The sequence below is a fragment of the Lutjanus erythropterus genome, chromosome 13, assembly GCF_056507025.1.
Source record: "Lutjanus erythropterus isolate fLutEry1 chromosome 13, fLutEry1.hap2, whole genome shotgun sequence".
NCBI classification, from domain to species: Eukaryota; Metazoa; Chordata; class Actinopteri; order Lutjaniformes; family Lutjanidae; genus Lutjanus; species Lutjanus erythropterus.
In genome coordinates, this window is record NC_139329.1 from 8,944,810 (window position 1) to 8,968,974 (window position 24,165).

A 24,165-nucleotide genomic window follows, 5' to 3' on the forward strand; every position below is an offset into this window, starting at 1 on the left:
AAAACTTGAAGATTTATTCCTAAGGTATCATAGTGACAGTTTCAGCAAAAAAAGTTATTTTTATAGAAGTTACCAACTATAGCTTTAATACAGAGGGGAAAAATGTTTTGCCATTTGTGGACGGAAAACATCTGCAAACTGCCAAGCGTATCCCTTAATGGTTGGAGTGAAAGGGTTAAAACAGCTGCTGTTTCTGGCCCTGGAATGACCGGCCTGCTGTGTTTATGTGAATTTGTTGGTTGCAAATGTTTATTGTCCAGTTGGGACCTTGGTTTTGAGTCATATATCACTGCAAATGAGGTGACAGCTACCAGTCATAATGGCCTCTTGGGTCCTCTAAGGGAGCCCTCATCATATCCCTGCTTTTCCTTCTTACACACACACGCACACACACATAAACAATCTATAAACAGCACAGTCTCCATCCACATTGTCTAATGTAGTTTGTTCCCCTCTGGAGGCAACGTGGCAATTAACATTATAAGCTATTAGTATGTGTGCCCTGGCTGACCTTTACCAAGTAGTGCAGCAGTTGTGCTCTGTTGCTTTTGATAGGCCAGAGGACGGGAGGCGGGGAGGAGAGTGATGACTGGAGGTACCTCGGGAAAACTGCGTTCACGTGTGCGCATGTACAAGACGGATGGTTAAGAGGGATTGAGTGGAGCGTCCTCTCTGTGCCTGATGTTCTAATGCTAATGCTTTCTAGATGGACTGTATGTGCAGCTCAGATGTATTGATGACCACCGTTAATGGTATTTGCAGCTGCAGTGTAATGACATTTACAGTAAAGCTTTCCACAACATGTACAGAAATCTGCTGTAGAGAAATGCTTCCTCATTAGTGTTTAATGCAGGCTCAGTGTCAGTTCATTTCCATTACATCTTAAGCTGCTGGAAAGTTGTGGCCAGAAAATATAGATTTCCTCCCTCTTTTTTTTCTAAGATTTTGCTGATTCATCACAAAATGAGGTACATTCCTCACTGATTTGATGTGGAAGATATCACCTATGTCAAAGTTATTATATTCACATTTTCATTTCGGTTCACAGTGCACATCAGGATATCACCAACCATGATATTTGGAATGTGCTAAAGTACTTCAAAGCTGCAGTAATTAATATTTTTGTCTTAACAGCGGATCAAATCATGTCATTTGAAAGAGGTCGCTCAGGGTGAGGAACTCACAGAGAATTACTACCCTGACTCTGCAGTTCCTCTCAGCTCTGTTGAGCTTTGAAGAACCAGTGTGTGGGATTTAGTGCTATCTAGTAGTGAGCTCTGGATTACAACCATGTCGCCTCACCCTCCCCTTCCAAGCGTGTAGGAGAACTTGCGGTGGCTGCGAAACTCACGAAAATGTAAAAAGCCTTTTCCAGAGCCAGTGTTTGGTTTGTCCATTCTGTGTTACTGTAGAAATGAGGTGGTGCCACATGGCGGCCTCTGTGGAAGAGGAACTGATATAAACTGCTCATTCTAATGTAATGAAAACAACAATGATTCTTATATTCAGGTCATTACACACTAATGAAAACATACTTACTAATATTATATTCCATTTCTGCCATATTCTGCCAATTAGTATTACACCCTGGACCTTTAAAGGGTCTTTCAGCTCTTTGTTTTTGTTTTACAGTGTGCAACTTTACTATTTTGTTTGACTTTCATTGCTTTCATAGTATTGTTTCCAGTCACAACAGGCAGCTGTTTTTAGAGAAAAATCTCTAAAAATATATATATGTCAGGACTTAGTAGAAACCAAAACAGAGCTTAAAGGAGAGCTGGACCTACATTCGTCAAGGTGCCAGAAAGCCAACTTCAAATGAATGATAATATTGCTCTGTGTTTGTTGGATATTTTAAAAGTTACTGTACAAAAAAGTGCAAAGATCACTTTGTTTCTGATTTCAAAATGTCAGTCCACAGAAGATGTCAGTGTGAAAAGAGAAAAAATATTAATATGCAGTCAAACATTACAATAATTTGGTCTTTCAGAGTGAAGCAGAAACAGAGTGAATGTGTAGCAAGTGGTAAAAAATTAGTTTTGATTAATTAATCGTGAAAGTAACTTTTCATACAAAAATGGCAGATTTCTTGCTTTTCTCTGTTTATTGTAATTTTAAACTGAATATCTTTGGATTTTAGACGGAAAAAACAAGACATTTGAAGACATCATTTTGGACTTTGAGAAACTGGGATGGACAATTTTTTTCTATTTTCCAATATTTTATAAAAAATGCAGCCCTAGATTAAACATGACAGTTAACTTTAGTCATTGTTGTTATTTGATAGCTGGCAATGAATAAGCCAAAGTTTACAGGAGAAAGTAAAAATTGAATACAGGCAAATAGATTTCTGACTGGTGTGGCTGTGGCTCAGTGGCGGAGAGGGATCGTCCACTAATCAGACAATCAGCGGTTCGATCCCCGGCTCCGTTGAGTCTGCTTGTTGAGGTATACTTTGGCAAGATACTGAACCCCAAATTGCCCCTGAAGGCATAGCCCTTGGTGTGCAAGTGTGTGTGAATGATTAGTTTCTAAGGAGCAAAGGCACTGTGCATGAGTGTATGACTGTGTGTGTGAATGGGTGAATATGACATATGTGTAAAAGCGCTTTGTGAAGTCTTATATAAATGCAGTCCATTTACCATTTAACCAACTGCCTGACCGGGCAAGTCAAAGTAAACATTAATGTTGGTTGAATCCTGTAAGTGTGTATTTGTGTTTCATTTACCGTAGCAGCAGAGATTACAGAGATTATCGAGATGAACGCTTATAGCTTTATGAAGAATTTAGCCTGTCAGTCCTGTTTCTCCCTTATCTTTGTCGCAGCATTCACTGCACTGATCCTGCCTCATCGCATTCTCACATTTTCTTTTGGTCTCTTCATCCTGCTCTCTCCTCCTCCTCCTGCACTCAGTGACTTTGACTCCCTGGACGAGCGAGACCACGAGAAGAACAACCAGTTGGGTTTTGACGTGGCGGAGAGGGAATTTGGCATCTCGCCCTGCATGACTGGCAAGGAGATGTCTTCTGTGGTGGAGCCAGACAAACTATCTATGGTCATGTACCTCAGCCAGTTCTATGAGATGTTTAAGGACACAGTGCCACCCGGAGGTGAGAGTGGGAGATGCAGTAGGGCTGCTTATTCTGTGATCTATTTATGTGTAATTACAGAAGTGCTGTCCTCTCATAGATGCTGTGGAAACATAATTACCCATAATCCTGAGAGGATTTGATGTGCTTTTTCATGGTTTTAATTTTGCTTCGTTTCTTTGTGGATTTCTGCTCAGATAATCACAACTTGAGTCCAGAGGAGAAGGCAGCACTGATAGCCAGCACCAAATCGCCCATCTCCTTCCTCAGCAAACTTGGTCAGAGCATAGCAATTTCCAGGAAACGAAACCCAAAGGTCAGTCTCCTGATCCATTTTTAAGTCATCAAAAATTGCACTACATTCATTAGAGTTAAAATAACTTGTGACATGTCATCAACAGGACAAAAAAGAGAAGGATGTCGACGGTTTGGGGAAGAGAAGGAAAACCAGCCAGTCTGAAGATGTGAGTAGTTGTGACAGCAAAGTGTTTCAGATGTTCAGCTTGTGATTATTGTTTTGAGCAGCCAATCCAGCCAGAACGGACTAATTAATCCCACCAGACTGACGGCGACGGGCAAACATTGTTTTTTACTTTGTCACAGGAGGAGGTATCCAGGAGCGGTCGCGACGACAGGCCGTCTGTGTCGGCCATCCTGTCCGAGAGAAAAATGGACTCCTCCGCTGTGGGGAACCACAACAAAGTCAAGGTCATGGCCACCCAACTGCTCGCCAAGTTTGAGGAGAACGCTCCGCCGCAGCAAACAGGACTCAAACGACAGGTATGGAGGAAGTCACGTTCATCAGTTAGTGATATGACAGCTGAGGGGGTTGAAAAAGCTCTCCATTAAGGAAAGGTTAAGCAGCAGGGAAGAGATGGTCATATTATTTTTGCGTACTCATTGTGGTTTGTTTTTCCTTTGATGGACATGCAGGCAGGGCCTCTAGCTTCTAGTCCCATGATGGACGAGCTGCGGGCCACTGTATTAATGAGCTGAGGCCCAGAATGCTAATATTGGTCAGGCTGGGTATTGTTCCTGGTTCACGTAGGCGGCCTCACAGTGCTGACTGGGCTCTGAGGGCTCGGGTGAAATGGTTCGCAGAGCTTTGGTTTGCCTGCTACTGAGAGTGGGAGGGAGGAGTGGGCCACAGGGACACTAGATGGTATTGTTGAAAGAGGGAAAAAAAAGACAACTCTCAACTGTTGCTGTTTGAGAAAATGTCTTGTTACAGTGTGTCTTGGAATAGCTGCCTCTGATTTGATGTCTCTTTTATATAAAATCTTCTGTTTGTGTATTGCTTTGGCCCTCAGAAGTCTGTGAAAATAGCTGATTATGTTGGGACAAAACTTAATAGTGAGTAATTGGAAAGTTTGCGAGGAAGGCTGCAACTAACTATTATTATTTATAAATTAATCTAGGGGTTATCTGTTCGATTAGTCAACTAATCTGACAACTAATTTATCCATTTATTCTAAATATTGTTGTTATTACTTAACTATTACTAATTATAACTATTACTTAATTTGACAATTGATTCACCCAGAATAAATATGAAATATTTGTCTCATTAATATTTCAATATTTAATCAATCATAATCCTGAAAAACAGACACATAAATCACATTAGAATAATGATAATAGTGACATATTTTAATATTTTCTATTTAATAGACACTATTTGCCAGATGCCTGACATGAAAATTAATGTGTCGACCCTCTCCCTGAACTGGGGAATGATTTGTTTCTTTTATACTTCACTCAAAACCTAAAATGGTTATGGCATGGATTTATTTAATCACTGAAGTAATATGCTGGTAAGATAATCACTGGGAAAGTATTTTTGCATCAGTGTAGGGCAAGCAAAATAACTGAAATGATTTACAGCCTGTAACAACAGTCTAACATTAGTCAAAGACATTCTCTCACACATACATGGCTGCTGAAATTTGAAATGGCTGAAGATGAGCATAATATGAACGTTAACAGCAGCGGTGCAAAAACTACTGAAGCTGAAACTACTAACATGAAGAAACGTTAAGAAAATTCACTTTAAGTGACTGCTACTCACAAAAATTCGTTCCCCGTGTTATAATCCTAATATATCGTGCCTGGATGTTGACAAAAAGTAAAAGAACGCCACTGTCTTGCTGATGCTACTGATGGAGCACTCCTTTGTTTTCACTTTGAGTGCTCATGCATAGCAGTTGTACTGCTGTGATCCACCATGTACAGTTTGAGAGAAGCATATTGTTGTGTCTCTGTCTAAAATACTCTTATACTAGGGCTCAATCAAAAAAGTCAAACATTTGCTGGTTTCAGCTTCTGAAATTTTAGTATTTGCTACTTTTCTTTGTCCTTTTTAGCAGTAAATGAAGTCTTTGGGTTTGGATCGCTGGTTTGACAAAAGAAGCAACTTAAAGACATCACAGGGGGCTCTGGGAAATTGTGATGAGCATTTTTTTTTACATTTTATAGACTAAATGGTTAATTGTGAAAATAATAAGCAGATTAATCGATGATGAAAATAATTGTTAGTTGCAGCCCTACTAAAGGCTAAGTAGTGCAGCGGTCGCCTGGCTAAAGATAGCCTACTTTATGCACACAATATGTGCATTTCCTCTCTTTCCATCCATCATTGATGTACATTCTGCATGCTGTTTACTGTGTTATATCTCTGAGTGCTGTTATAAATACTGAACAGCTCTCTCAGCATGAACCTCTTATGACTCTGTGTCATTTCCTTATTAGTTTTGAACACACATTTTCCAACCACTGTGACTCCACCCACCCATGATTCACTTCCTTCTCTCTTTTCTCTCTCTCTCTCTCTTTGGACTGTGTGATGACTCCTTGCATGGTTATTCGGGCCTCTTACTGGCCACTCTCGCTGTCACTCATCTTTATCTGACCACAAAGGGGGAGTCTCTGCCCAATCTGGACCGCCTTTTGCCCCCTAGCCCGCCCCAAACCCCCCTGAATGAGCCAGTGCGCCTAGCACCTGTTCCAGCATGGAGAAAGGTAAAGAGTGGAACTGTGCTGTGAAACTAACAACTAGAGCCATCTAACCTGAGCTGTCCCTCACCTGCACTAGTCTTAGCCTCACCCTCTCTGTAGACAGTCTGCAGATCTGCTGTGTGACATTCGGAGGAATTAACTCAGTAGCTGTTGCTTGTTTAACAAAAACTGTGTGTGTGTGTCTTTAACTTCTCGATCAAATATCTGTGGAGCTTTATGTGTGTGTATGTTTGTGCGAGCGACACATAAAAGTGTGACACCATCATGGTTTCTCCTCCTTGCTTCTCCTGTCCTGGTTCAGAGACGCACACAGCAGCAGGAGCAGCTGAGCATTCGCTACAAAGAAATGATCAAGTGTCAAACACTGCCCAACAGAGGGGAGCAGGTATGGTTAGCTGCACTGGCCTGGTAGTCCTCCAGCTCCTTTCACATCCTGTTATGTCAAGATCCACCCTCCTACAGAGAAGATAGCCTCAAGAGCAATATATCCTGAGCTCATTATACAGCACAAGAGTCTGGGAAGCATTCACTCAGAACAGAATAAGCCCCACACAGATCAATCAACAAAATACGAGGAGTGTTCAGATGGTTTCATTCAGGTTTTCCTTAAAAAGTCCAAAATACAATAATGTGAATTTTGATCCTTAAAATGTATAATGCAATTTTGATTGGTTTGAAATATTGCGTTTTTACTATTAATAATTTTATTCGCAAAATTGCATTAACTCTAGTTCGTCTTTCAGTGTGTTTTGGAGGAAAGTTTTAGTAATCGTGCTGTAATAAAAACAAGAAAACAAAATCAATGTGGAACTAATTTAAACAGTGCAGAGTCAGAATTCATCAGAGCACACCCAGTTAGCGTCACAATGTAGTATGTAAGCTAATGTGGTGTCTCCTCATCAAAAAAAGCTACTTCTAGAAGTGATTTGGTAAAATTGTTTCTGTTAATGTACTTTTGCCTAATATAGATGAGTGCAAGCTCAGCGAAATCTGGCTCGAGATCAGCACATTTAGTGCTTGATTTCAGTCTTTTGAAAATAACAAATTTGAGGCCTGCTGCACCCTGTGCGAGAAAACACTCAAATTTGGAACTTTGGCTATAAAGGCATTGGATGGTCAGAAAATCATAAAGCTTCTGTAAAGAACTACCAGCAAACACCTGCTGTCAGCCAGTATTTTTCTGTTTTCACATTAGGAACATCAGTGCGACTGTACCAATTTGCTTGAAACTTGCTGAAACCCTCGTGACTGTTGTAAACTCTGTGTTACAAATATAAAATGAAACATGAGTCTGCAGCTGCACAAAAGTAGGCAGGCAGTAAACAGACTCAAATTTTTATATTATATGTCTGCAAATTTGCAAATATCCAATCCAGTCTCATGGGGGCGGTTGAATGACGGGTTTATTTAGTCAGATGAGGTTAAAAATGTTAAAAATACAACCGTGATGGTAATAAAATGCCAAATTGCTGCCTAACTGTTGCCTGGTTGCAAAGTTTAAAACACAAAACTGTAGTTAAGAGGAAAATACATTAATATAATAATAAAAATGTAAAGTCAGCTTTTGTTGGCAGTTGTTATCTAGTTAAGGGTACCCTGTGTAGATTTCTTATAAACAAACCAGCTATGTTTACTATTTGTTTTTTTTTTTGTGAATCCTTGAGGCCTAACAAACCTGTTGATTGCCTTTTTCTCCCCTAACATTCCTCCTGTGTAAGGCAATTGATTTTTTAGTGTGAGGCTTATGTTGTCAGGAAAAATGAAAAATATGAGATCAGATAAAACAGAAACAGAATGGGCAGTCTCCTCCTGTTCTTGTTGCCTTTTATGTTACTTTTCTACAACCTGAGAGCTCCAGATCAATGTTCCCTGCTATGCATCTATCCTCGCTATGGAAGTAGATAGAATTAAGCTTGCTATTTTGATAGCCACCCGCCCTACTTGTAGGTGTGTGACTGAGAAATTAGATCGAGCGCTTCCTTCACTCCTCCAGGCTCAGTAGAGGAGCAGCTGTAGCCAGCTGGTTGTTGTCCTGCTTTACTGTTCTCTCTTGTGAACAACAGAGTCAGCGCAGTGAAGTGCCAGCACCGGTTTTCTCCTGCTGGTGCTTAGGAAGTCTTTGTCTTGTCACTAGATTAAGCATTCACCTCACAGGCATTAATTTAAAGCTTCAAACTCTCCTGTTTAATAGGATTTAATTCACTGCTGTTCTTGAATGTCCTCTCGCTGCACAGTAAGCCTCTAGCTGCTAAGTAAATTTGCTGAAAGTCGATTGTAAAGACATATAATAATCTTGAATAATCCTAAATACTTATCTACACTTAGAGTTTTTAAACCACTCTGTATATTGGCGAAGTTTTATTTGCTTTGTTTTCATAAAGTAATTCTCTCCTCCTGCCCATAGACAGTGGAATAAGTGGACGGAGCCACCGTGACATCACTCATTTGTTTGCAGACTACCTCGAGTGTGACATTATGGAGGTTTCCATCCTGTTTTTTTGCAACCAGAGCGCATGTACTACCGTCAAAAGCATTGAGCTGGTGTGTGGCGTAGATTGTTTTGGGCGGTGCTTGGTTTTGGCTCATTCATTCAGCAAGAACTCATTAGGAGAAATTTTACAGAGGTCATAAGCCAAGTGAGAAGTAGGGTCATTTTGCCGTTAGGCATTAATCGGACTTCTTTATGCAACCAGCGGAGGCACCAGCCCGTGACCAAAAGAAAGAAAGCAGGTTTAAGGCACTTCCATATTGGTGTCACTTTTCAGACATAGAGTATCTGTCCACTTATTCTTCTGTCTGTGTCTGTGCCTTGTCTTTAGGATTTTCTTGCACTCATATTTCGTGCCTTGCTTTGTTTTTATGTCCAAGATAAGAGAAAGTTTTATGCACTTTCCTTGAAAGTTTATGTCAAGGTTAATAACAGCATCAGGGTTTTTCTTTTGCCATGAACACTTTGTGGGCTGACTTTTTTGGGGGTGTGTGTGGATATATGTGTGCCAGTGGGTCAGGATACCAATACAATTAACTAAATTGATTATTACATTTGTGCTGTGTTCCTGAGCATATATTTTTAGATATAATTTAATCTCTTATTTTAATACCTTTTGAAAGTATTAAAATGTATTATTCTAATGTGAATGACATCAATTAGGAGCATGAAGCATGTCTTGTTACATGAAATCAATCTTATTTTTCCATTTTTCTTTAAAGAAAAACATTATAGGTGATTGGTGTTGTAAAAGAACACACAATTAAATCATTTGGTTGATTTTATGCACATCAATGGGCGAGGAAGATAAAAAGCAAGGTTTGATGTACAAATCAAGAGAGGAAAACAGAGCAAATAAGTAAACACGTGCAGCTACCACTGTTACAGGATTATCTCATCATTTTCATCATCCTCATCATCCTCTGCTGAATGTGCTGTTCCTGTTCCTCATCTCTCAAGGCCAGAAGTGGTGCAGACCAACAGTCCAGCTCGGGCTCTCGGAGCTGCCCAAAGAAAACCATTCTGCTCCCTTCTTCCTCCTCCACTTCCTCGCTCTCTCTTCACTCAGAGGTGACACATAGTCTGCTGTGTCTGTCTGTCTGTCTGTGTCTGTCAATCTCTGCCACAAATCCACAGCAAACCCATCTAGTGTCTCCTTATCCCTCTGAATGCATCCTTTCGTATCGCTTATTATTAGTGTAAATAATATCAGAACGCTGCATTTCCTCAAATGAACTTCCTAAAGAGTTCACAGTGTTGTTTATTTCCTGTGAGTGGGTAGTGGGAGTCATTATCAGAGGAGCTGCTTGTTTTCATGCTGAAGGGTGTGTTGCTGGGATGTGATGGCTTGTAAATAAATGTAGACCCACGGGACCTTGGTTAGTTGTAAGTTATTGTCAGGCACCGTCAGAGATTCTGCATAACAGGCTGTTCTCTAACTCAAAAATCAACAACTCTTTGTAAGAATGTGTTGATTCCCGAAGCAAACCAAACCGTTAATACAGTGTTTTTCTGCTCATTTCTGCCTTGAAGCATTTGCGTAAAACTCCGGAGGAAGAGGAGCTCGAATACTACGAGATGCCTCTGAAACATGGGGTAGAGTAAATGATTGACTGCATGGATGTATGTTCAGTTTGTCACCTCTCACTTTGTTGGGTGTTTCTTTTTGGTTTACATTTTTTTAATGAGGTACTGGTTTGGGGAAAACAGACCTCTCCGTGGAACTAACAACCAAATCAGGGTTTTCTTTAAACAAGCTGCATCCAAAATCATCATCACAGCTCAATAGTGCTTCCTTGGCAGGAATGGAACCCACTGCACCTGACAGACCCAGGACCCATTCACATACCGGGTATACAGGAGAGGGCTGAGCGCCTAATCTCCAGGTTTAAGGGCAAACCTGACAGGCCTCCACAGGTGAACACCATGCATGGACATTTTGTGAGGACATGGTTGCATCATCAAGTTTAGTTTAGGTTTAGGGTGGGTTCACACCTAAAGGTCTGCTTCCCAAATCGAACCAATGTGATGCTTTAACCGGTCCGGTTCAGAAATTGTAAACATAAGTCATGTGATGGAAATACCGTTTGATTATTGGTCATTTAGTCGGTGGGTAAAAAGACAACAAATGGCACATTTTCCACCTGGATATCGTACATCATAGACCACTGTCAGGTTCTGTTCATGTTGCTGTTGATCTCAAGTACATATCAGCAGATTTTAGAGGGCCACACATATGAACGTTTCCTAGGACACCAACTATTATTATATAGAAGTATAATTTTCTCTCTTGCGTCACTGTTTGAACTCTCAAGTATCTGCTTTAATTCACTGTTTTCATGTTCACTTTTGGCTGATAGGCGTCGTGTTAAGTTACTGGTGATGAAATCCAGCTTTTCTGATTTTGCTGCTTTGTAATAAAAGCTTTTAGGCAACAAATAAAAGTGGACTTTTATTGTGAATAATTTATAGGAAATAAATTCACCATTCAAACACTTGGCTAGAGATAAGTCAAGCAGGATATGAATGGAAAACAAGCAAAAGAGTTGCAGACGTTACCGACTGTAGCTACAAGCCTTCAATGTCTCTGCGGAAAAGGAGTGAAAATCAGCATGTCCACCTGAAAACCACGTTTCCATCACTGATGATCAGACCTGAAGCTGATGAATATGTGTGACCACTGCTGGGTGTGAATGCTGATTGTACCCTGTACCATTGAACGCAAAAATGTAAAAGAGGCTTCATTTAACACCTTCATCTCACCCCTGCCTATTGACATTTTACTAGTTCAATTGTCACCAAAACATAGGAGTAAATGTTTTTGAAACGATGCAGTGACACATACAATGTAGAAGTGAATTGCTCCAGAGTTCACTTGACAGTGAGTGTCACTTAGAGGTGGACCAGAGAACGATTGTTCAGGTTGCACCAGAGATCAAGTCTGGCACACCAACCCAACGCTCTGGGGTTCGGTTCCTTTGGACTAAACAAATCTTGTGTGAACCCGCCATTGAACTGTATATAAAGAACATGCAACTGGTATAACGTATGCACATCCTTCTAAGTCTAATTCCCTCTTTCAACTATTCCTCTTTTCTTCCTGGAGCCTAAGAAAAAGCCGTCCCGTTTCTTTTTAGAGCAGTGGAAACTGTCCCACAGCCTGAGTGAGAGTTCTGGGTCACCACTATCCTCTCCTGACTCTTCCAGAAAGGTTAGGTGATGATGCTGTGGACTGAGACTCTAACACGTCACTCTCTGTTGTACTGAGAAATAACATCTTATGGAAGTTCATGCTTTTGAGAGCAGGACTTTACTTGAAGTCCCGCTCAAGCTTGTTCAGTTCCTGTTTATTTACGAAGTATCAAGTGTAGTCTGTTGTTTTGGTATTTCTGTTAGATAGCCTTACTAACTTAAGGGCATTGCTTTCATAGTTTACTCACTCAGGCTAACATTACTGCATAAATTAAAGGCTGCCAGCTGGAACTATGAAAACAATGGCTAACAAACTATCTATGGCTTTTTCCACAATGATTGTTTTTAGGAACTACTAAAATACAGAGTGTAACTCCAGTTTCCTCCTCGTGCATCCCCTTTGTGACTGAATGATCTGTTTCTCTGCAGGAGCGTGCAAGGCCTCTGCACTCTGACGATCAAATGCCATTATATGTGCTTAGTATTCAGGAGAGGGCTGAGCAACTTGCCTCTCACTTTGAGGGAAAGCCAGTCACACCACAGGTGAAATTTCCACATAAACACAGAAAGCTGATTATCACATGTTTTTGGGAGACTTTTCTTGTTGGTCAGCTTTACTGTTTTAGGAGAAGACACCAAAATCATCCACGTATCACCAGTAGGGTGTTGTTTTGTCATGATTGACATGATTTGTAGAGTAAACAGGCGTTAGGAATGATGCTAATTAAGCTCCCATTTAGGGATGCACCAATACCAGTCCAACACTGTCCTCATGTACTCATACTCGTACTCTTAAAACTACTCTACACTTGATGCAACGTCACGAAAAGTATAAAGATGAAGAAGAAGCACCACTGCCAGCAGCCTCTAACCCTCTTTTCTTGGTAATAAGCTGCTACAGCTTCTCTTCATGTACTCTTCTTTATTCTCCTGTTAATCTTCACAAAAACGGCCTGACAGCACAGTACACCCAGCTTCACTCTTTGGGGTTCACAGCAGGGTAAATAAAACTGTTGCACATGGCACCACACTCATACCTGTCCCCCCTAATCAATGACAGGTAGGAACTAATTAGCTCTTAGACAAGATAAAGAAGAAACTTATATAGCACACATGTAAATATGTAATTAAAATATTGGTTAAAGTCCTGTAAATGATAATGAACTAATTATATGTGACAGTAAACTTAATTCATGTTGTGGAATTATTCCCACTGAATAATATAATGTAATATAATATAATATAATATAATATAATATAATATAATATAATATAATATAATATAATTTACGCGGGAACAAAATTAGTAAAGTGACTATGGTTACACTTGCAGCAGGAAACAACGATTTGTTACATTTAGAAAGTGAGGAACATCTGATGAAAATAAAACAGTTTTTAAAGTTATTTTAAGAACTGTCATGGCACTATTAAGTACTTGTATCAGCAAGTACCCAAATGTAAGTACTTGTACTCGGTCTGAAAAAAGTGGTATCGGTGCATCCCTGCTTCCATTCTATTCAGGTCAAACAGAGTCAGGGTGCTGCTATTGTGCACGTTGGCTCACTGGAAAGGCTCTGCTACACTAAATGGAACAGGACCTTAAAGGTAGAATTTATAGCATTTCTGTATTAAAATGTCTAAAAATGCTAGACATATATGATTTAGATGTAGATGTAGATGTAGTAACTATGAAGTTCTTCTTCAGAATATAAACAGCTGACAAATGTAGGATTAAGAAGATTTAATCTTTAAACTATATGGAAATAAAGTTAGTAAAAACAAGAACTGTGATTTTTTATGTCAGTAATGCTAGCTACCTAATTTTGATACTTGGGTCAGGTTCAAGTCACTTTATTTGCTATTTACATGGGACCATATATAGGAATATTATTAGAATAGATGTCTGATTGAATACAGAATGAGAAATAGCAGTGTTTGTAGCATGCTATTCCACAGCAACACATACTAGCATGTTAGTATAGAGGCTCAGAGGAAAGTTGACCAACAGGCTGCTCTCCCAACAAGATTTGTTCTCTGTAAGAAAATGGTATGCAACACATGGAAACGCATTGAAAACTTGTAACGACTCCTCTCTCCCTCCTTTTTCTGGACCCTAAGAAAAAACCCTCGCGTTTTTTTATGGAACAGTGGCACCTGGCGTCTCCCCCCTCGTCCACTGACGCCTTGAGACAGGTAGTCACTTCAAGCCTGGAGGGAATGAAGGAGTGTGGTGACACTAACACGCACTACACCTGCACTTGTTTCAGCAAGCTGCATCGTCACTTCATTGCAGAAGTTGCTTAACATGACTTGAGCTCACCTGAGACTTGCTTTGAAAGCTGGCTGCTTGTGAAATATTAACAGACTGATTTGCAACCTGTTAGTTGTTTACTGTGGTTGTTGTGATTAGAACACGATGTTGATGTGTAATCAGTCCATGTGACTGTGACTCTATCTGAATGGATATCAGAATGTTCTTAGCTGGGGCGTGCTTGATCTCAATTATAAATCCCACAGTTATTTGGCCAAGGGAGTTCCTAGTAGTTGTTTTGGATTGGAAAAGCAGCTTGGCAACAAAAATCTCATCTAGTCTAATTCCCATGTTGACAAGCACAGTTCCAACTGTGGCAGGGTAACAACTTTGCAGTACAGTGGGACTGCACGGCAAAGCAGGATCAAATCTCATCCTCAGTGATCGTTTGCATGGCTTAGGTCTGTCACATATTACATCTGACCTCAATTCTTCCCCTATAGAGGATAAAATGGCTTTTTTGAGTCTTAATAGATTGAAACTAGGGTCCACCTGATGCTAATACAGATATTAGAGAAGAAAAATCCATCCATCTTCCTGGAGACATCAGGGCACGGAAATGGCAAATTTCTTCTGGTATTTTTTAATAATCATAAATAATTATGAATAAAAAAAACACAAATGGAACAAAAATTAAATTAAATGCTCCCTATGAAACTAATTAAATAAATGAATAACATTTAGAAACAATCATTCATTATGTAAAAGACATGTTTTCACAGTGGACAGGATCGATTAGAGCTGAACTATTTTGAAATAAATATCTAATTATAAAATAATTTAAATAATCTAATAACTGTTTGTACTAATATGGCAGTTGTGTTATGATTTGTGATATTAACTGAACCGTGACTGAAGAGTACAATTGTCTTAGCTGGACTTTGTATTATGTATTTGGTTGATATTCTGTATTTTATAATTTTCTGTAACTTTGTAATGGTGTGCTATAATAGCCAGGTCTCTCTTGAAAACGAGATTTTAATCTCAAAGGACTTAAATGATTATTAATTTGATTGAAACACTTGCAGGGATTCGTACCAAACAAAAATGTCCTCATAAATCTGCAGAATGTGACGTGTCGGCCAGAACATCTCTGCAGCATGACGATATTTCATTTAAAAGGATATTTTGACACACATATCTGCTTTAACAAATGTTGCAGGTCCTGCAGGTTGAAAATTGCTGTCGGACATTGCGATTAGAGCAACATTTTGATTAATTGTTCAGCTCTAATCCTGATAAATCGGGCCAATAATTGACACACTAATATGTTTGTCTGAGTTGTGTTCTTAAAATTGAAATTGAACCGTTGATATGGAGAATCCCTTCTGTCTGGAGGATTCTTAGTATTTTCTTTTGTTCATATTCATTCTTTCTTTTGTTCTTTTGTTTGATTTTTAATACAGCAGTGCAGTGTGAGTGTCTGTGTGTGCATGGGAATGAAAAATGCATGATGGATTTACTTGAGTCTTCATTATTAGCGATGCTACAGAAGCAAAGGTCCACATGGAAGCTGCTGTCTTTCAACTTTCTGATGTTCCAAAGCCAGTAATGTTCTTTGTCGGCAAGTAAATACTCAGTGGAATTTGTGGAATTATTCTTCTGAAAGTTTGGAATTTCTTTTTCATGAGTTATATTTGGTTTTGCAGTTAGGCGGGGCTGCCAGCACATCTACACGCTTGATCAGTCAAGCATGGAAACATTTCTTTGTTGTGTCTAAATGTCCCTGTGAGACACTGTTGTGTGTGAACGCAGTCTGTGTTTTAGCTCCTGTTGCTATGCCAAGTGATCTCCTTCCACACTCCTCCTCCCTCTGTTTTTCATGTTGCCTCTCTTTTTCGTCCATCATTTTCTAATGTGTGTCCACCTGTCTTTTGTTTTTTTTTTCCTAATGCTGTTGATAGAGCTATTTAAGGATGTACACAGGCGGAGTTAACTCATTGGCTGTACAGTTAGCCAATCAGCTTCAGTCTCAGGAAGAACCTAAGCCCGTACCTGAAAAGAGGGATTCGGTAAGCATGCTGTCCCCGGGGTAGAAGGCATGTGGCAGCACAGATAAAAGCTTTCACTTGCCTGAGAGTGTTGTTTTCTTGCATATCATCAGCACAATGATATGTTGTTGTGGTCACACTGATGTGTTAGTTTTCTGTCACAGTTTCACCTCCCTTTAGCTGCAGAATGTGTTTGCTCAACAAAGTAACTGCAGTTTGGATGCTGTTGTGTTTGTAGATCGTTTGCTCAATGATCCCCACTCCTACTGATCAATAACCATCGACTTGCTCTGTTGTGGTATTGTTATTAGGTTATAAAGTAGCTCAATACCCAGCATACGTCGACAGCGGCCTGGTGTGTGAGCTTGTGGCTGGATGTCACCTAAATCTTTGATGCATTGAAGCCCTTCCTCTCCTCCTCCTCCTCCTCCACCTCCCCCCTCCTCCTCCTATGCTTCTCCAAAAACTGATCAGCACTGTATCCTTCCACAGGGCTCCCTCAGAAAAGAGTTCCCCGTCAACATCGGTGGCAGCGATGTGTGCTTCTTCTGTCGAAAGCGCGTCTACGTGATGGAGAGGCTCAGTGCGGAGGGGAAGTTCTTCCATCGCAGCTGCTTCAAGTGTGACTACTGTGGCACCACGCTACGACTGTCCTCCTATGCCTTTGACGTGGAAGACGGTAAGATATTTAGATAACTTGTCTCTCTGGTTGTTTCATCTACAGCTGCAATAATTTATCAGTTAGTTGTCAACTATTAAACTATTTTGTTCAATTAAATGTTTTTGTAAGAAAAAAACAGTCAACATTCTCAGATTCTGGCTTCTTGATCATGAATATTTTCTGGTTTCTTGACTCCTCAATGACAATAAACTGACTATCTGAGGGTTGTGGACAAAACAAGATATTTGAGGAGGTCATCTTGGGCTTTGAGAAACACTGATCAATATTTTTCACCATTGTGTGACGTTTAAGAAAAACAAAATTGATTAGCTGAGAAAATGATCATGACACTGGAGTAAAACTTTGGGCTAAAAAGCTGAACCAAAACAATCTGAGTAAAGAACAAAAGTAAGCTAGAAAAGTATCACATCTATAAGTTTTACAACCATCTGTAGAATTTGATAATGTGCCACTTTGGTGCCCTCCAGTGGTCGTATCAGAGAAGAGGCTGTGGCATGCAAACAGTGCACACCAGTCTCCCACTCCAGAAGTGTGAGTCAACCTCACACAGCTGCATCAGGAACAAGCTATTATTCTACATTACTATATTAGTACACTTATATGCAAGGCAATATACATTGGCCATAATCCATATAACTGTTAGCATTGATTAACAAATTAAAACAAAAATATTTAAATATCCATCAAAATAGCACTTTTATATTACACAATATAAAAATATTTGTGACTGCCAAATTAGCTCTAATCAACATAAATGTTGGCAATTATAAACTTAAACTTGTAAACCTAGTTTAAAAAAAGCTAAACAAAACAACAACACTTGCTTTCATTGCAAGATATACAGATATTGCAAGAAAACAAACCCACTATGTCAGTTTGACCCATTTATGCATCTAAAGGTGATTATCTTTGCCATCACAGTCATTTGAAAGTTACTATAACCATGCAGAATTTGAACACCTTCTGTCTTTCAATGTGTAAATCCGAGATTTACATTACATTACATTGACCCCAGAGCTGAATACAGTCTCATGATTCCACATTTTTCCTCTCTGGGAGGGGTTTATTGTGCTTGAGGACAGGCAGCAGATTGTTTGTAGAGACAGTGTAGCTGTTCTTTAGAGTTCAGAGCCGTGGGACTGAAACCCACTGACAGTCTGAACTGAGAGACAGAAAGGAAGAGGTTTTTATTCTAAATGACAAAACATAGTCTGTGTCTGCAGAACAGATAAAACCTATGGACTCTGTGAGGTGAAATTTATGCAGTGTATGTATTTATTCATGCAGTGAATTTATTTTTATGCTGTCTGTCTCCTTTATCTCTCTCCTTTAGGGAAATTTTACTGCAAGCCTCACTACTGTTACCGTCTGTCTGGCTATGCTCAGAGAAAGAGGCCTGCTCCCTCCCCTGCTCCAATCGCTGCTAAGGTACCTGTTTTTTGTTTACTTGTCAAAATCCTGGTGGAAATCGCAGTTGGCTGGAAAATAATGAAGAAATTAATTGTTTGGTTTATCTTCAGAATGCAGTGCTTAGGTTTGGGCACCAGGTTTAACATGTGGGAGTCAGATGTTGTACTGGGAAGGGAACCTGTTTATCCTTTCACCTTTTGTTCTTGTGCTCTGACCGTCCAAGAGTGCTTGTGTCTTCCAACGCTTTGCCGCGGTTGACATCATCCATCTGTCTGCCTTTGCAGGAGAACCAAGCGCCCCAAACCCCCACGGCGACCGTGGATGCCCCCGGAAGGGCGACGGCAGCGGCAGCCCCCCTGGCCGAGCTCCAGCCTTCAGGTACCCCACTTTCCTCTCTTGCTGTGGTGGCTGCGCCCTGCCGTCTGGCCATGGGCGTGGGAGTCCTCCCGCTGCGTACTCTCCGCCGCACGCTCTCCTGGACCTGCCACCAGGTGGCACACAACCCCCTAGACTCTCCCTTCCTGTGTACCTACTGCATCTACCTCTTCTGCTGTTTCACCATCAATGTCCTGCTCAACCTCCTCTAGCATGACTCTCCTTTTTTTCCCTTCCTTACTTCCTTTGACTCTTGGCTAATTTAATGTCAGTGGGATTGTATAGATTCAGCTGATTGTACGACTCACTGAGCCTGCGGAGTGTTCTTGTAAATCTTGTGATTCTTCGTCTCAGTGATTGATTTATGAAGATGCAGCATTCTTTCTGTTCTTTTCAGAAGCCATTTTGTGACTTATGATTGGCCGAGGCTGTTAAAGCAGCTCTCTGGCAGCATAATTTTAGAAAGGAATGGTGCATCTTAAATTTATTTATTTTCCTTGGCTTGGATATTAAAAAAGAGTTGGACAGAATACCTTCTGGTCAGCTCTCCAGGCAGCAAACCATTTGTTTAACTCTTACAAAGCTTATTATTCTGATTTCATTGTTAGATGTGGCAGCTATGTGATATTAGTAAAATATTGGCTTATAGCAATACATTCATGTATCCAAAGTTAAAGGAATAGATGAGAATATTTGAAGTGTGGTTACATGAGGTACTTATCAGTAGTCACTGTATTAGCTACAGTAGAGTCCGGTCTGTATGCTCATAGATTGGAGAAGCAGCAGGAGCACCGGTGTAGAAAGCTAAGCAATGAACTGTTGTGGACGGGGTCAGCAGTAAAACATATTTTAGCCACCTAAAGAAAAGTCCATCCTTTTTTTTTTTTACTGGAAACTACTGTTACATAAGCTAAATATTGCTGTCATCAAACCGACCAAAATCCATTGGCAAAAACGTCAGTTTTATCTTGCAGAGCAGGGGAGTTGCTGGTCTTGATCAGTTAGGGATTTTGGTGTTATTGTATGACTTCCATTTTTTAAAAAGGTAAGTTTGGCTTGTCCAAAGTAGCACAATAACACAAACAATCTGACAGATTGAGGCAGTGGTAAATGAGCAACTCCTGTGTTCTGAGAAATTACAGTTTTTTCAAAAGGAGTTTGGTTGGTTTGGAGAGACAGTGATATTTTACAGTTGCCAATGGAAAGGCAAAGCAGTGAAAATATTCTAAATGTGGCATCTGCTTAAAGTGATACTGATTTTGTTTTTTTTTTGGGTGGCTACTAAAATAAGTTTTGTTGCTGATCCTGTCCACGGTACTTCATGGGTTAGTTTCTATGCTGGTATTTCTCTTTTTCACTCCAAACTGTTGGCAGGCTGACCTTCTTCTGCTGTAGGTAATAGACTCAATGTGGACCAGCAGCTCATACAGCCCCACTTCAAATAAACTAAACTATCCCTTTAATTGTGCACCTGCCTGCTTTTTAACGAAGAGCCAAGCTTTATTCCTTGATTGTGATTGTAACCTCTAGTGGCCTGTGACTGCTCTCTTTTAGCTCTACCTCCTCCTGTGTGATGTGTTTCTTTTAGAGCCTGCTTTGTGATGTGTTCTTCTCTTTCTGTATCCCTCTTACTGAAACTCACCACACTGTGATGAAGTGCCTGTATCAGTGCTTTTGTGAGCTTTACCTTTCCCCCTCCTATCAGAGCAGCTTAAAACTGAGAGCTCTACTAGTGCTTGAGCTAGTGCCTGTGATTGGTTCTCTTGTGATTTTTTTTATTTTTTATTTCCTCCTGCATCCCTCAACCTCTCACCCCCGACAGACTGCTGCTAAGACCCACTTGTGTTTGCTCTATATAGTGCATCTTTGCTACATTAAGTGCATTGAATTTTATTGTTAAGTAGAAAGAGCTTAACAGGACAGGCTGGTAAGATTCACAGGAAAAATAATTGGAATTAATAAGTTAAGCGTAGGCCTGCTACATTGTGTGGCAAGTGTAGTGTTAAGAATTCAAATTGTTACTCATAAATACTGTAGTGATTCCATAAACATATGTTACATTAATCCTAGATATTAACACAATTAATGAATTGCTAAATCTAGACTATGTGGAAAAACAGTATTACAGTAATCATACATTATATTCATTATATCTCTTTACATATGGAAAATCATGTATTGTATTGATCAACTTTATCACTCTAGACTGCATAGTAAACCTAAATCTTTGTATTATTCCGTTCAGACTTTTTACCACTGTTCCTAATATTTTAGTTATTACTTTACATAATTAAAGATGTTTGCTTTAAATATTAAAGATAAATATTTCAGAAAGCAGAAAACAGTCCAAATTGCATTTTTTAGGTTGTATATTGCTTTTACTCTTTAATTTCAGGCTTGGTTTTAATGGAAAGATGAACCATGAAATTTAAACTGATTGGGGAGTTTTATCCACAGCTGTCTCATATTTTCAGCTCGGGATGGCTCGATACCGTTTTTCACATCCGACAAAACACATCACGCTCAAACCGTGAAGCAAATTTTCTGATCCCTTGAAGGAATTAATACGCATGACTCAGGTGTACAGTACTGCTTCTTCTTTTTGTTTAAACCTTTTCACACACAGAGTTTTTTGCCACTTTTTGATTGGTCCACGCCATTCAAACATTAAATATTACATTTAAATAACTGCGTAAATTGCACTCGGCTGTTTTGCTTGTCTCCCTCACGTTAGCTACTGTTTACATGACATGCTGCTTATCTGTGTTTCTCCTGACATGTCTCTCTTTACAGCGTTTTGCTCAAAGTTACTTCCATATTTACATGATAGTTTAGGCTGAAGGGTTGTGTCGGAACAATGCCAATATGAGTATCAGATCAGTGCCGTCCCTACTTTCACAATGTTTGCCGTGTTCAGAGAAGAAAAGGAAACCATTGCATCCGTTCGGCCACATTCCTCACTCCTCACTGTATCAAATATCACACATTCATTGTCACACCAATCTTTTTTTAGAGGAATTTACGTGAGCGTCATTTTTTATGTCATTTTGTCCCAATTTGAGTCCTACTATATTTCTGCTTAAGTGAGTGGAAATGCTAAAGGTCTAGTATAATGTTTAAAATCCTTGATTTGATCCATTCCACTTACATTTACTAATAAATTTGAAAGATAAATTTTGGTAACAAAATACAGTTTTAAGATTTGCCTCTCAGGATGGGAAAAAGGCAAGGCACCAACCTTGTAACAATAACTGTAGTATGACAGAACTATTTTAGAGTGTTAAACTTATTTGTGTTTGTTGACATTACTTGTTGTAGGATTATAATCTAATGCAATAAATTCAGTTATAGATCTTCAATTGGTGTGTCCTTGTCAGTTTGTCCTTAAAATACAAAGTTGTTATGGCGCAGCGGGAGTCAATGGGGGGAGAAAGTAATTTAATAACAAATGTGACTGGAAATGCACTAGTTTCAATGGTTGGATGTGTGATGGATTTGATGCTACTAGACTGACATGTTCACACACAAACATTGTCAGGGTCTGTAGCCATTATCACAGTAGTTTTTTCATAATGTGACACATTAGATCTGCTTTGTTCCAGTTCATTCCACAGAAAAATGAAAGGCTTAAATTTGCCCTTTAATCAGTCCTGCATGGCTCCTGCAGAGATCTTCTCCTCTGCTCCTCTCCTCTCTGCCGTTGCACCTTCCTGATTCTCAGTTGTGTTCTTTTGTGCTCTCTCTCCTCCAACCTGCTGTCCACCCTGATGTCATCATTTCACCTGCGGTCTCCACCTTATGCTCAATCTTCAACCCCAGCACCGGAGGTCAACGGCCTGCAGGAGCCCAGCCTAGCTAAACGTCTGCGGGGAACTCCGGAGCGCATCGAGCTGGAGAACTACCGTCTGTCCCTGCAGAGGGAGGAGGAGCTGGAGGAGGTGCCAGAGGAGACGCTGGCAGAGCACAACCTCAGCAGTGTGCTGGACAAGGCCACGGATGCTGACCTGGGCTCCAGGTAAAAACATAAAACCGACTGAAGTGTGCACTTCTGACATGGCAGTGTTTTTGTTGGTTTATACTGTAGACTATGGTCTAGACCTGCTCTACATGAAAAGTGCCTTAGTGCTTTACAAATAAATTTGAAGTGAAAGTCTCAAGCATGCTGGATTTTTAGAACTGTAATTTGATGCTATAAATGTATTGATTATTGGAGCTCATCATTTGTTGGATTGACTGTGATTTTGAAAGCAAGTCAGTGGCCAACATTCGAAAAGTGAAAACAAATTCCTCAATTTGGCAACTAATGATCATTTTAATTACTGATAAATCAACTGATTATTTAATTATTATTTTATTCAATTAATTTATTCATCATCATCGGATCTATAAAATGTAAGTAGGTAAATAGCAAAAATAAACCATCATAAGTTCCCAGAGCCCACGTGATGTCTTTAAACGCCTCATTTTGTCTGACCAACAGACTAAAACTCAAAGATATTCATTTTACTATTAAAGTAGAAAATGTAAACCACAAAATATTCACATTTGAGAAGCTGGAACCAGTGTTTTTTTTTTTGTTTTGTTTTTGTTTCAATAAAAGATCATCTTTATGCACACTGTAAATATTTGATAGCATTTGATATAGTTTCAGTTAAGCAACCAAAATAAATTTACCATAACTGTTGACTGTGTGGAAGCTGTTTTTTTTTCTAATTTTCCACCAATAATTGATCCTTTATCCTCTTACCTGTGTAATCATATACAACGACCACTTCTTTTGCTTAAAACTTAAAAACGTAATCACCAAAATACCACTAAAGCTACAACGATTCATTGATTATTGGTTAAGTGTGTAGCAGGAAAATTAGTTGACAACTATTTTAATAATCATTCAGTCATTTTATAAGGTAAAATGTCAAACATTTTCTGTCCCAGCTTTTTCAGTGTGAGGATTTGATGCTTTTCTTTGTAATTTTATGATGGTAAATCAAGAACCTTTGGGTTTTGTACTATTGTTTGGACAAAATAAGTAATTTGAAGACATCACTTAATTAATTGGTTAGGTTGTTAAAATACAGCAGGAACAAGTTGAAGTTCATCCCTCCAATGACATCGCATGTTGTCTGTCTTTCAAACATTTCACCGGGACGCCTCTTCTGTTTTCCAACAGTAGCTCAGAGTCAGACATGGAGGAGGAGGATGAGCAGGAGGATCAGGATCAGGATCAGGAGGAGGTGGAGGTGGGGCAGCAGCCCGCCAGCCCCTCTGACCTCGGCGGCGTTCCCTGGAAGGAGGCCGTGGAGCTCCACGCCAAACTGAGGGGCGATCACGGCGAGGAGGGAGAGGGCGAGGCTCTGGCGGATACAGCCAGCAGAGACGGGGAAGTAGACGAGGAGGAGGAGGAGGAGGAAGAGGACGAAGAGGAAGATGAGGATGAAGAGGATGAGGATGAGGAGTCAAGCGATGGTAAATTATACCTTGGCTCCTGTGCAGACTTTGTTGTATGTACTGTCTTGTATAACACCCCGTCCTTTTTCCATTTGACCTGTTCAGGACTCCACTAGCTTTGTATTGAATTCTGTGTCATGTGAAGTGTCTCTGTCTCAAACAT

The 24,165-nt window shown here is 39.9% G+C and overlaps 1 protein-coding gene across 7 annotated transcripts in view; it reads left to right on the forward strand.

Moving 5' to 3' along the window:
- The window catches only part of mical3a (microtubule associated monooxygenase, calponin and LIM domain containing 3a), a 91,686-nt gene that overhangs the window by 37,536 nt on the left and 29,985 nt on the right, over window positions 1-24,165 (forward strand). For 6 of the 7 annotated variants that reach the window (XM_084734035.1, XM_084734031.1, XM_084734032.1 and 3 more), the window contains 17 exons: window positions 2,915-3,111; window positions 3,288-3,406; window positions 3,492-3,554; window positions 3,694-3,870; window positions 6,007-6,108; window positions 9,554-9,664; window positions 10,127-10,189; window positions 10,397-10,510; window positions 11,700-11,804; window positions 12,215-12,328; window positions 13,904-13,978; window positions 16,001-16,108; window positions 16,580-16,766; window positions 18,103-18,197; window positions 18,464-18,557; window positions 22,374-22,569; window positions 23,725-24,020. In XM_084734035.1, the coding sequence (XP_084590161.1) occupies window positions 2,915-3,111; window positions 3,288-3,406; window positions 3,492-3,554; window positions 3,694-3,870; window positions 6,007-6,108; window positions 9,554-9,664; window positions 10,127-10,189; window positions 10,397-10,510; window positions 11,700-11,804; window positions 12,215-12,328; window positions 13,904-13,978; window positions 16,001-16,108; window positions 16,580-16,766; window positions 18,103-18,197; window positions 18,464-18,557; window positions 22,374-22,569; window positions 23,725-24,020 (2,216 nt within the window). The remainder of the gene's footprint in view (window positions 1-2,914; window positions 3,112-3,287; window positions 3,407-3,491; window positions 3,555-3,693; window positions 3,871-6,006; window positions 6,109-9,553; window positions 9,665-10,126; window positions 10,190-10,396; window positions 10,511-11,699; window positions 11,805-12,214; window positions 12,329-13,903; window positions 13,979-16,000; window positions 16,109-16,579; window positions 16,767-18,102; window positions 18,198-18,463; window positions 18,558-22,373; window positions 22,570-23,724; window positions 24,021-24,165) is intronic. The other variant, XM_084734038.1, reaches the window with a different exon arrangement.